The sequence below is a fragment of the Cupressus sempervirens genome, chromosome 10 (assembly GCF_028749045.1).
Source record: "Cupressus sempervirens isolate cs-2001-9-10 chromosome 10, ASM2874904v1, whole genome shotgun sequence".
NCBI classification, from domain to species: domain Eukaryota; kingdom Viridiplantae; phylum Streptophyta; class Pinopsida; order Cupressales; family Cupressaceae; genus Cupressus; species Cupressus sempervirens.
This window is the reverse complement of record NC_143127.1, coordinates 306,018,089-306,030,746: the sequence shown is the minus strand read 5'-3', so window position 1 is coordinate 306,030,746 and position 12,658 is coordinate 306,018,089. Positions and strand designations below refer to the sequence as shown.

The 12,658-nt window shown below is 31.4% G+C and overlaps 1 protein-coding gene across 2 annotated transcripts; it reads right to left on the bottom strand.

The window, feature by feature from the left end:
* Positions 1-5,178: 5,178 nt before the first annotated feature.
* LOC149533850 (laccase-4-like) lies at positions 5,179-8,045 on the bottom strand. Of its 2 annotated transcripts, XR_016358129.1 has the most exons (7): positions 7,857-8,045; positions 7,565-7,716; positions 7,231-7,475; positions 6,999-7,127; positions 5,940-6,893; positions 5,460-5,707; positions 5,248-5,424 (listed from the first exon to the last, which is right to left on the bottom strand). XR_016358129.1 is itself a non-coding variant. In XM_089807648.1 (6 exons), exons 1-6 carry the CDS (start codon positions 7,962-7,964, stop codon positions 5,574-5,576), a joined length of 1,722 nt encoding a protein of 573 aa, XP_089663774.1. In that variant the 5' UTR covers positions 7,965-8,045; the 3' UTR covers positions 5,179-5,573. The 2 variants fall into 2 exon arrangements, 1 of the variants encoding a protein (XP_089663774.1); XM_089807648.1 differs by having other exon boundaries at positions 5,179-5,707.
* Between the last annotated feature and the right edge of the window lie 4,613 nt (positions 8,046-12,658).

Here is a 12,658-nt window from a genome sequence, read left to right as displayed (position 1 = left end):
AGATATATGCAATTTTTTCCTTTGTGTGAATGTACTCCATCTTCACTTGTTTGCCTTCCACCAATTCTCTGACATAGTGACACTTGATTGCAATATGCTTTTTTTTTGCATGCATTACTAGATTCTTGGATATGTTTATAGCACTTGTATTATCACAATACAGTATCATAGATTTGGTTACCTCTTCTTTCATTCCTTTCAATAGATGTTTGAGCCACACAATGTTTGTGCAATTGATTGCTGCTACCACATAATCTGCTTCTATAGTGGACTAAGATGTGCATGTTTGTTTCTTGCTAGTCCAAGTAACTAGCCTTTTACCTAAGAATAATGCTCCTCCACTTGTGTTTTTCATGTCATCAATGTTGCCTCCCAAATCTATGTCTATGTATGAATTGAGCTCGAACTTCTTATTCTTTTTGTCTTATCAATAATGCAGCAACTCGACATCATTGGTTTACTGATGCTTGGCACCTTCTATGTTACTCGGCTTCTACTACATTTACTGATGCTTAGCACCTTCTGTGTTACTTGGCTTCTACTACATTTACTAATGTTTTGCACCTTCTATGTTACTCGGCTTCTACTACATTTACTGATGCTTGGCACCTTCTGTGTTACTCAACTTCTACTACATTTACTGATGCTCGACACCTTCTGTGTTACTCGGCACCCGAAGGATTTCTTGACACACACTGAAGTTGAACTTTCTTGGCTTTAACTAGTTTTCTCTACACTCACAAATGAACTTAATCAGGTTCTACAAATGACTTAGTTAAACCTTACATCTTTGATGTGTCTTAGTGTGTCCATTCCCTATGTCTTAGAGTATGTCATCAATACACTATTTCTTCAATGGCTTAGCTGATCCTTATACTTCATTACAACATCATAACTTCAACCTTTCTCTAGGTGCTCTAGTTACATCTTATTGATTGCCTCCTCCTTGTCAATCAACCAATTGATAGTATTTGGATCACTTAAGCAGTTGTCATTCCTACAAGTAGCAAGTTAGACATCAATGACAAAAAAATGATTGAAAACATTCTTTACCAGTTCCATCATTATTCATTCATGATCTTTTCAATCATTTCCAACAACTTCCTTCTTGAGTAGACTCTAATTGTTGACAATGTTAATCTAGATTCTAGAATTTTGTGGGATGTCACTAATGTACAACTTATATCGAAAAGGATTTCATCCAAGGTATTTGGCCTTCATAATTCTACATGATCCAATATAATCTTGAATATATCTCCAACCTACCCTAGCCATGAGGGCTCTATTAAGGTTTGTAATTTTTCTAAAGCTTAGGCCTCCCTAGGCTTTGGGTTTGTAGACTTTGACCCAAGCAATAGGACTCATCCTAGACTTGTCTTCTATTCTTACCCATAGGAAATTTTCTAATATTTTCTCAATAGTATCTCTAAGTCTACTAGACATTTTAAATAGTGATAAAAAAAAATATAGGTATACCTTGGAGTGAGGCTAAAAGTAATTGTAGCTTTTTTTCATTACTAAGAACTTTCCCTTCCCAATCTGCAAGTTTACTCTACATGCATTCCACAATCAAGTTCCAAAAATGGGGGTCACTTCCTTGACAATAAGAGATAGAAGGGAGAGTACCCATTTACTAATTGAGTTCTCTAGTCATCCATCCTTGGAGATCTCTCTTAGTATTATAGAAGTATAATTTTCTCTTTTGATAATTTATAATCTGACCAAAGGCCTCAACATAACGATCTGGAAGCTCCTTCCACCACTTGACCTCTCTTAGGGAAGATAAGACATCAAGAAAAGTATCATCAACAAGTTGTTGAAGGAACTCAAGTGGGAGAGTTGAGGAAGGGTTAATGTTTTTGACTTTTCCTTTCTCAACCAAGGACATAAAATTCCTTCCCAGAACTTTAGGCACAATAATGAACAAGTAGGGGGAAAGGAGGAAAGGGGGTCACCAGAGATGTAGATGTTATCATTTGCATCATTCTCATTTTTAGAAGCTTATGCTAGCTATTCAGTAACTTTTTAATAAATACATACATTTTAATAATGTGACTTTGCACCGCTAAAATATCTAGCTAACTTATTATGAGTGTGATGTCCTTTTGTAGGTCAAGTTAAATCACTTTCATTATTAGGTTGAGTTTTTAGTTTTTGATCTTTTTATGTTCTATTTCTAGACTTTTGAAATACTCAAAACTACAACATATGACACTTGTTTATAGTTTTAGGACTTGAGTTAGATAAAATTAAATTGACTTAAATTTGCAACCTTAATACTTACCCACTAGTTCAAGTAAATGGTAGCACTATAATAAAATGTTTTGATTGGCAAATTATGCCATTCCACTCACGTTAATGAATGTTTTGTGTTATATTTATCACATAAATTAATATTGTTTTGTATTTATAATATTGTGGTAAATACATACAAATTTAGTTTTTATTGTCTTTTAAATCTTTATTCAGATTTATAAGTCAAATTATCCTACATTTTATATTGTCATTCTTAGAAGATTGAATGGTATTTTTTTGTTTCATTTATCATTTATTATGTTACAAACAAGTAACAAATTTGACATGTATCTAAAAAAATACAAATTGTAGGAAAACTTACAAATTAATATTGTTAAATATATTTATATAATCAAATCTCTTAGCAACTCATTGTTGCATGTACAAAAATGTATGATTGCTACTCCCAATTTCTTAAACCAACAAGAGCTCTGTTGAGCTAGAGTCCCTACCTTATGTGATGGTTAGAAAGTAGATAAAATAGATGGAGGTTTTTTGGTGCTCATGACCATTTTGTCAAATGTATAATGGGTGTGGGCAAATAGTTGTATTGGCTTAGTGTCAAGATGTTTAGATCTTTGGCAAGCATGAATTGCCTAAAAATTGTAAATCTTTACTTCTATTTAATAAAATATAAAAGTTACATATAAAAAATTGCAAACTAATCAATTTTAAATATTTAATCTTCTTTATGTTGTCTTATTGTATTAAAAATATTATAAAAATGTTAAATAGTTCATTACAAATCATATTTACTTAAAAACTATTAATATTTTATTTATATCTAATACTAAAAGTTTTAATATTGTTTCACATTATATACAATAAAATCATTTATTTACATATTACATGTGATATGATATAATAATCATTTTATATATAAAAAATAAATTATTAACCATTAATATGTTATATTGCATATTATTTTTAATCTTAAGTTTTGTATTGATTAATTTATTATAAATTTTTACAATATTAAAAAGAAAAAAAAAATTGAAAGAAAAAAATAAATATAAAAATATTTGGAAGAAAACATTGGCCATGAAAATTGGTGACAATTGCAATTGATGTGGGAAATACTAGTCACAAAAATGATGTCCAGATGAATAAAAATTACCAAGAACTAGGTGTGGAAGTTTGTAATATTCTAAATAAATAAACTCAAGCATGATTATTTTGTTTTACCTTTAACTACATGTTTCCCAAGCAATATTTTGGTCATGATTTCCTATATTTATTTTATATTAATTTCACCACTTTTTTTAATATGGCATTTTAGCTAAAATTACTAAAATTATTTGAAAGTTACTGTACTTCGTGATGTCTTGTCCTAGCTGACGTATATTCTGACAATGTAATAAATTCGTCATATTGCTATTTTTGTAATTTTTCTAATTAGAAAATGAAAATAACCCTAGTAAAATTATTCTCAACCAATAACAAATAAGAAATTATACTTGATAAGTAGATTTTAAAAATAATCTTTATCAAAACTTTAGATTTTAAAATCTGTTTCTCATGCAAATTAATTGAATGCCTCTTGTCCCTGCCTTATGTGATGGTTAGAAAGTAGATAAAATAGACAGAGATTTTTTGGTGCTCATGAACATTTTATCAAATGTATAATGGGTGTGGGAAAATAGTTGTAGTGACTAAGTGTCAAGATGTCTAGATCTTTGGCAAGCATGAATTGCCTAAAAATTCTAAATCTTTACTTATACTTAATAAAATATTAAAGTTATATATACAAAATTGTAATCTAGTCAATTTTAAATATTTGATCTTCTTTATGTTGTCTTATTGTATTGAAAAATATTATAAAAATGTTAAATAGTTCTAAACTATCATTACAAATCATATTTATTTAAAAACTATTAATATTTTATTTATATCTAATACAAAAAGTTGTAGTATTTTTTCACATTATATACAATAAAATCATTTGTTTATATATTACATTTGATATGATATAATAATCATTTTATATCTTTAAAAAAAATTATTAACCATTAATATGTTATATTGCATATTATTTTAATCTTATGTTTTGTATTCATTAATTTATTATAAATTTTTAAAATATTAAAAAGAAAACAATAAATTGAAAGAAAAAAAATCAATTTAAAAATATTTGTAGGAAAATATTGGCCATGAAAATTGGTGACAAAAAATACAAGACACAAAAATGATCGTCTAGATGAATAAAAATTACCAAGAATTAGGTATGCAAGTTTTTAATATTCTAAATAAATACAGTCAAGCATGATTATTTTGTTTTACCTTTAACTACATGTTTCCCGGGCAATATTTTGGTCACAATTTCCTATATTTATTTTATATTAATTTTGGTACATTTATTTTTTTGGCATTTTAACTAAAAGTACTAAAATTATTTGAAAGTAATTGTACTTTGTGACGTCTTGTCCTCATTTACATATATTTGGACAATGTAATAAATTCGTCCTATCACCATTTTTGTAATTTTTGCAATTAGAAAAAGAAAATAACCCTAGTAAAATTGTTCCCAACCAATAACAAATAAGAAATTATACTTCATAAGTAGATTTTAAAAAATAATCTTTATCAAAGCTTTAGATTTTAAAATATGTTTCTCATGCAAATTAATTGAATGTCTCTAGTGAAAATATTAGTTTCCTGTCTATAAGGCAAGACTAATAATTTTCAATAAAGGTAAGCTTGATCACTTTATTTGTTATTTATTTTAATTTAATAAATAAAAGACTAAATAGTTTATAAATATGATTAAATCATAATGAACCTTTATATTTATTTTTAAAATATATATATCAATATCTTATTTGAAAATTTTAAAAGTATAAATTAAAACAAATACCATTAAACAATATATTAAGACATGAAAAATAAAATAGACACCACTTTTATTTTTATTTTTACAAACAACATAATACCTTAATAGTATAACGATTCATATAACTCTTCATGCCATTAGAGAGTATATTCATACTGTAAACTGGAAGGCCATACTAGTATTTTCATAAGAGAACAATTTTTTTTTTGGAAAAAAGTGCCCTTATTATAGAATGCAAGTCTTATACTGCTGTTACACTAATGCACATTCATCTTTCTAGAATATTAGAGAAAAGAGACCTAAATAGTCTCTTTCTTCTTTGGAGAAAAGACACATAAACAGTCTCTTCTTCCGCCACTATGCTGAACAAAGCACAAAAATGGTAACAGTGAAATTTAGAAAACTAAGCACATGTTGCACCGTGAATTTGAAGACATAAGTCAAGAGATCAACAGGAGGGAAGATCTTTGGGCGGTGGAAGAAGAGATTGTGATCTGCCCCCATTTCCATTTAAAACGACCCACGCCATCTTCAATCCCCAACTGGTATGCAGCTCGAGATGACAATGCATAAACCATACTCCTGTAATTAAATTCAATTGGTTAAATAAGTTTACATGAATAAACCAAACACATTATCTTTTGAATTAAATAAGCGTTTGAAATTAGTATTATCTAATGATAGTAATATGTAGAAACAAATGAAGTTTAAGTATTCTATTCAATGTCATGAAAGATGGATCCATGTAAATTATTCATGAAATATAGAACAACAAGTTTGAGACGGTCAAATCGTAATAAGAATATCACCATACCTGGATTGTCGGCTAGGAATCTAAGGGCCACCCAACCTCCACTGGGAACTCCAACTGTGTTTCTCTCGGGAGGATCCACGAGATTAAAGCTAGCTGGGTCAGTGTTCGCATTGTAGTTTCCCGTACCCATACCCACGATGAAGAAGTTGAAGCCGTGCAGATGCAGAGGATGGCTCTCGAATGTCACAATGCTGGTGTCCTGCAGAACAAGCTGAACACTGGTGTTGAAGGAAAGCACTTCGACCCTAGTGTCATTGAGGGTCCGTGTGTTGTTGGGCGGCGTGCCTGTGTAGTTGAAAGGAAATGGTGGATTGTCAGGGAAAGTGGTATTGTAAACTCCAATGGACTGGTTGAAGTAGTAGGCTTGAAGAAGAGCGGTGGAGGGAAGAATGAAGGAAATGTTGTTAATGGAGGCTGCAAACTTGGTACCGTTGGGACCTTGACATGTTTGTCCTTGTGGGCACGGGTTCAGCCCCAACCCAACTGTGAAGAAGAACTGTTTATCCACCTTCTGAGGAACAGTTGCTGCTGGAAATTTCGGATTGCCTAAGCTTCTCATCTTTTGGCTGAAGTTGGCAGCAAACGAGGTATCATTCGGGGCTGGAAGCGTAGGCTTCATCATGGGAAGAGAGGAGGAATTAACATTGGAAACATACTCTAAAACTCCAGCACTGGTTGAGTTGTCAAAAGCTGCTGTTCCCGTAGCAAAAGGGCCTGCAAAAATGAGGAATGTCGCATTGGGTGCCTGAGACATGGTTGTCAAGAGGACGTTGGTAGTCTGACCAGGAGTGATCAGAATAACGCTGGTTTGAAATGGCTTGACATACACAGCGTCCGCTTCTACTACGGTCAATGTATGATTGGCAATTGCGAAAAACAAGTCACTATTAAGCGCAGCATTAACTAAACGAAGTAGGTAAGTTTTTCCAGGGATCACTTTGAGCCTGAATGTATCTACATTGCACATGAGTAAACATTATATATGTTGTTACACTCAGATTTTAACAAATGAGGATTTGTGTCTTTATGTTTCATCCATTTTTAACAGGCTGTACTCACCGTTGGCAGAGCAGTTGTACATAAGCCCAGGGAGTCCATTCATGGTATATGCATCTGACACATTCGCTTGCGCACCAGTTTGCATTGCTTGATTGATAACAGTCTCAGTGTCCGCATTCCACCACTCCCCTATAATTTTTAACCCAAAACAATTGTTTTTTCGTTAAAGACATCTAATGTAAGAGCAAAGTTGATGTTAAAGACATTGTCTACGAGTGTTGAAAGGGCATACCAAAAACAATGGGCACTTCCTGGTGTGGGCGAGGAAATGGGTAAGAAGCATTCTTTTTGGGGTAGATGATAATGGGCCCATGTAAGCTTGCTCGCAACCATGAGATGTGGGCATGCCACCACAATGTTCCTCTCTGCCTTTTCACTATATATTTGTAAACGTAGCTTTTCCCAGTTTGAATTGGACACTGAGTGACATAAGCAGGACCATCCGCCCATCCAGATCTGAGCTGCCGAATTCCATGCCTGAGCAATTCATAGGAATTCATTAGGACAGATAGGAACAATATTATATTATATTTATGAAGCAAATAAGTGAGCAGCAGAAGGAATACCAATGTATGCTAACATTGTTTTGAACATTATTTGTTACATTCACAACCACGCGATCTCCTTCTCGAGCAACTATTGCAGGCCCCGGGTATTGCCCGTTCACAGTCAAGAGAGCTTTCGTAGTGCAAAGGCGGGTCACATTCGTCATTTGGATCTGCGGATATTTAGAGCAAAGAACAAATCATGGCTTTAATCTAACCAGGAATGATCCTAAAAACAAGTAGAACAAAATAAATTAAATGCCTTCCCCTACAATAATACATTCAACTCATTCCATAGAAACGTATAACCCACGTTGAATTTGTAGCGCCGTGTAATCACGTTATGCTTTGCTGATACAAATTGAACAGCAAACCATAATGCCAAAAGTGGCAGCAGAAGGCTGCCATGAAAAGTCTTCATTGCCAGAATCGTAAAATAGTTCCTCTCTCAGTGTCTGATCTCAACTTTAGCGCACTAAGTATTATTTCTAGCCTGAGATGTGATAATCTGTTTATTTCCCGTTGTATATATAGATACAAGGATTAAGTCAAGGTGTGAGGTCCTTTCGATTTTGTTGGGTAGGTTGGTAGGCAATACCGATATTTTAACACGTTCATAACTCCATATGAATTTAGTGTTAGCAACTGTACTATGTTATAGCAGTTTCTTGACTTTCCATGACAATTCACACGTACTCTTCGTGGCGTATGAATATATGGTGGGGCTTTCTATCTGGAGTGCCAACCAAGCAAAGCTTGTGCCCCTTGAACTTGTCATTTGAAATACAAGAACAATAAACCTATGTTGGTATACCAACCAATGCTCTTATTTTTCTTATTAGAATTTTCCAGTTACAGGGTTCACATCCATTCAATCCAGACTGGTCAAAATAGAGTCTCACCGACATACTCCAAAGCTCCGATCCCCATCCTTAAAATAATATCGCTTACCTACGTGGGAGACTGAAAATTGCATTTCTTAGAAGGAAGTTAAACCATGTTCCACCATTAGATGGTAACATATCCGTTTTCAAAAAGCCCAATTACTAATGTAGATTGAAATGTATCCCCTTTGGAATCCTTGACCGTCAACAAGGATTCTAGGTTCATAGGGAATGCAAGAATTGTTCCATACACAAGCTGAGAAAATGAAATAAATTTGTAGAAATCGATTTATATTGGAAAGTTAGAATAAAAGTACAGGTCAAGATAATAAAAATATGTTCTCTATTAAATTTAATATTTTAAAAGTTTTTATCTAATTAATATATGTATGTGTGAATTCATTTGTTTAATTTTCATTGATCCAATTTTGTAGGAGTATGGACTTGAATGTTTTAAGAGTAGTGTGAATGGCCTTGTCATACAAATGTACTTTTAATAGTTTTCAAAAATTAAATATGAAATTTTAATAAAAATAAAATTTGGTATCTTTTGGACCACTCTTTTTATAATATGTGTGCTTCTAGAGCATCTATCTTATCTCAAGCCTAGATACCTTTTGATTTTTAGTTCAGATCTTTCTTGTTCAAAGTTGTGGTGTGGGATGTATGCTAGAACTATCAAGAAACCATCTATGCATCTTTTTCCTAACAATGAAAAAATGATAGCTATCAAAAGCTCATCGATTGTTTAGGAATTCTTGACTTGTTGTGTGGTAATTTTACAATTATTGGATGGATATTGTGATGCTTTTCACTAGTTTTGTTATGACCGTCATTGTTGCTTGGCCCTCCATAGTATGCTCTAACATTCCCACTCTTTAACATCTTTAGTATACTTATTAGTTGGTATATGTTTCTACAACATTTTTTAATTGGCCTTTGAATAGAGATTGCATTGGTTATTACATAAGGTGTTTTTTCGATTACCCACTTTAGTTTCACTCATTCTTGACACCAAAAACTTATTACTTATTTTCCTTGTATATTTCATTTTTTATCTATATTTCCTTATGGAAAACATAGTAAAAATATGTAGAAATATTTGTGAAAAGAGAGGAAAAATTCATCTCAATAAAGAAAATTTAGTAGACTATTTAATAGGCCATCATTATGGTACTTGCCATGAATTGGATTTCATAAAATATTTGTTTTGTAGTACTTGAATTTTTTATAACATGTACGGAGCTTGTGCAAGATCATGCTATGGTGGAATACACAACCAAAACTTATTTTATGAATCATACATATTTTGTGCTTTTGAAATTGAGAAAACTTTAAAAATATTGTAGTAATGCTAATAATTTTCCATTTGGTGATTGTATAAAGTTTTTCTAATAATGTAGCTAATATAATTGTTTGGATGATTTTTGTGCTATAAAGTTTGGTCTAGTGTTCAATCATGATGATGATGCCCATATAAAGATTGAAGAGATGGAAAATTAAGGTGCTAGTTGTACTACATATATATACACATATATATGCACCTCAAAAGTCTAGGTCTAGCACCTGGTGCCATAAGTATGATGTAGTGCTTCATGCTTGATGGGTTACTAGGTACTTTTCTTATCTTATTATCGTTGTTGCTATACTTTGAGCTGGAAACACTTTTCCTTTTCATGATATCTCGACTTCTTACTCCTCCATCCTATTTGGAGTGCACTTCTTCTCTACTCAATAATTTGATTATCAAACATGTAATAATTTTTTGATTTCAAGCTCTTTATATAATCATATTTTATTAACTTCCAAAGACTCATTTAGGCTCATACAAGCTCTTGATGTGATCATTAAATGTATTAATCAAGAAGATCTATCCACACTATGAGAGATGAGGAAAAACTTTATGCCACACATGGCCCAATTCCAAATTGACAATTACCGAAAGAGCTTTTACATATTGAACATGTACATAGAAACACACTATTTAGTAAATTATCAAACTTGACAACTATATCTACACCTCCACTTGCTATGGTGAGATCCTCAAGACATGTTCGAAATGATAGCACATGCCAAAGTCCATAATAAAAGGGCTTCCATCACAACATATTTTCTGACCAGGAAACAAATTGAACATAACCACAACATTAGATGACAAAATTTTTAGATCACCAAGAGTAATTTTTCAATAACCAAATAATGTCACAACCAATACCAAAAGTTGAATTCATTTGCATAAGTATCAATACACTTTCAACCTTAATTTCTAGAGCATAAACCTTCTAGAAGGCACAAATCAAGCATTGTTAATTACAACTATAATTCACTATACTATTTTGCTCACTTAACCGTAGACATTTAGACTACATAGGATTTCATCTATAAGAGTATGCTAGTAAATCATTGTTAAACATCATCTTTACATGAGCACAAGATGCATAATATCTTCCATTGTCCCTAATATATACTTATCCTTCATTATTCTAATATAGGTTTATTCAAACATATATTTCAAACATAGTTTTTAATCTCTCTACCTGAATTTTGGAAAAATACACAATCTTCCTTTTTCCAAATTCCAAAGCCTCATTCATGTTTATACAAACTCTTTTTCAGGTGTATTTTTTTTAAGTGGATGATTTTTCTATATTTCTTAATGGTGATATCAGCTTATAGCTTATACGGCTAGAAACAATACCTTTATAATTTAACCTATTTTATAATGGTAATAAAAAAATCTTAGTTTCATCCTTTTCATAGTGATTTAAGTCTATTATAACATTACAATAGAAATTAAGTAATCACTAAACTAGAAAATGCACAAAAAAGAAAAAAGAAATAAAAACAATTATTTATTTATTTATTATTTTTTAAATATCAGACAATTTAATAACCTTTTTATAAGCTTTTAAAAATAATCAAATAAATATGTTAAAAGGGAACACAAATTTTTGTTTACCTACATATATATTAAAACAAGCCATCCTCCAAACAGTATTAAAAAGCTGATTTTTCTATATTTTCACTTGGAACATCATTTCAAATAGAGGAACCTTCTATGAACTTATTCAAGGCATTGTTGGAAGTATCATTATTAGTTTTAAATTTTGCATCTTTGTCACATTATGTTAGATTCTCTTGCATGAGCTATGTTGTACATACACTAATAAAGTTCAATTCTTCTTTGTACATTTTCATAGATGGCATATTTAATGTAATTTTCTTGTACTTAGTGTTTAGGATAATAATGAAAGTGCTTAATAGGGTAAAGGCCTCAACCTTTTCTACTAAATCATTAAATGTGTGTGTGAGGAGAAGGAAGATCTCTAGGCACAATCCCTTTTGAATTTGAATTAGATTAGCAACATCCAAATAGAGGAAGGGATATCAATGCTTAATTTCTAAAAGGAATTGTGATGCAAAGAAATACTTACTTATCTTGTGTGTGATATGTGTAGATGTAAATGCAAAATCAAACTAATTGATCAAGTATGATGTGAAATGTAAATGTAGATACTAAATATATGTAAACAAACACAACTAAGATATAAAATTATGTTTAAACTATGAACTTAAATGAAAGATAGAAGAATCACCTTGGAATGTGTAGAGAAAGATGATAGTTTTTCTTTGAAAAGTGTAGATAAGGACTTGTTACTAAAAATCTAATCATTGATCCCTAAATAAAATATAATTTAACCCAGAAAAACCTAGAAAATAATTTTTTTGTTGAGGTCTTTGGAATAGGTTGAGTTGGTGGAAAAGTGCTTAGATTCTTAGGGCCTTGTAACTAGGTTTTTTCTAAAAGATTTCAATGAGTTATTTCCATATCCGTGACCAAAAATTTGCTATCTTGTCCCTGTGTGCTGTAAATTCATTTTTTTTTGTTTTTAGTTTGATGAGGACCTACCTTGGTCAAGTCCTAGATTGAGGAATCAACCTTGAATTGAAATGTAATTGATAAAAGAATGCTAACATATAATAGGATTGAATATATCAAATGAAAGATACAATGTTAATATCTAAATGGGTGATAAAGACTATGATTAGTTATCCTAATCTCACCATCATAAGGAAATTTAGTACATTGGTGAATAGGAGAAGTAATAAATTTCGTGGAAGTCAACCAAGGTAAATCAAGCTTCACTTTAAACTAATCACAAGCAAGAATAAAAAAAAGGTACCATTCACCACTTTACCATAATGCTCAATAGGAAAATAGATTAAACCT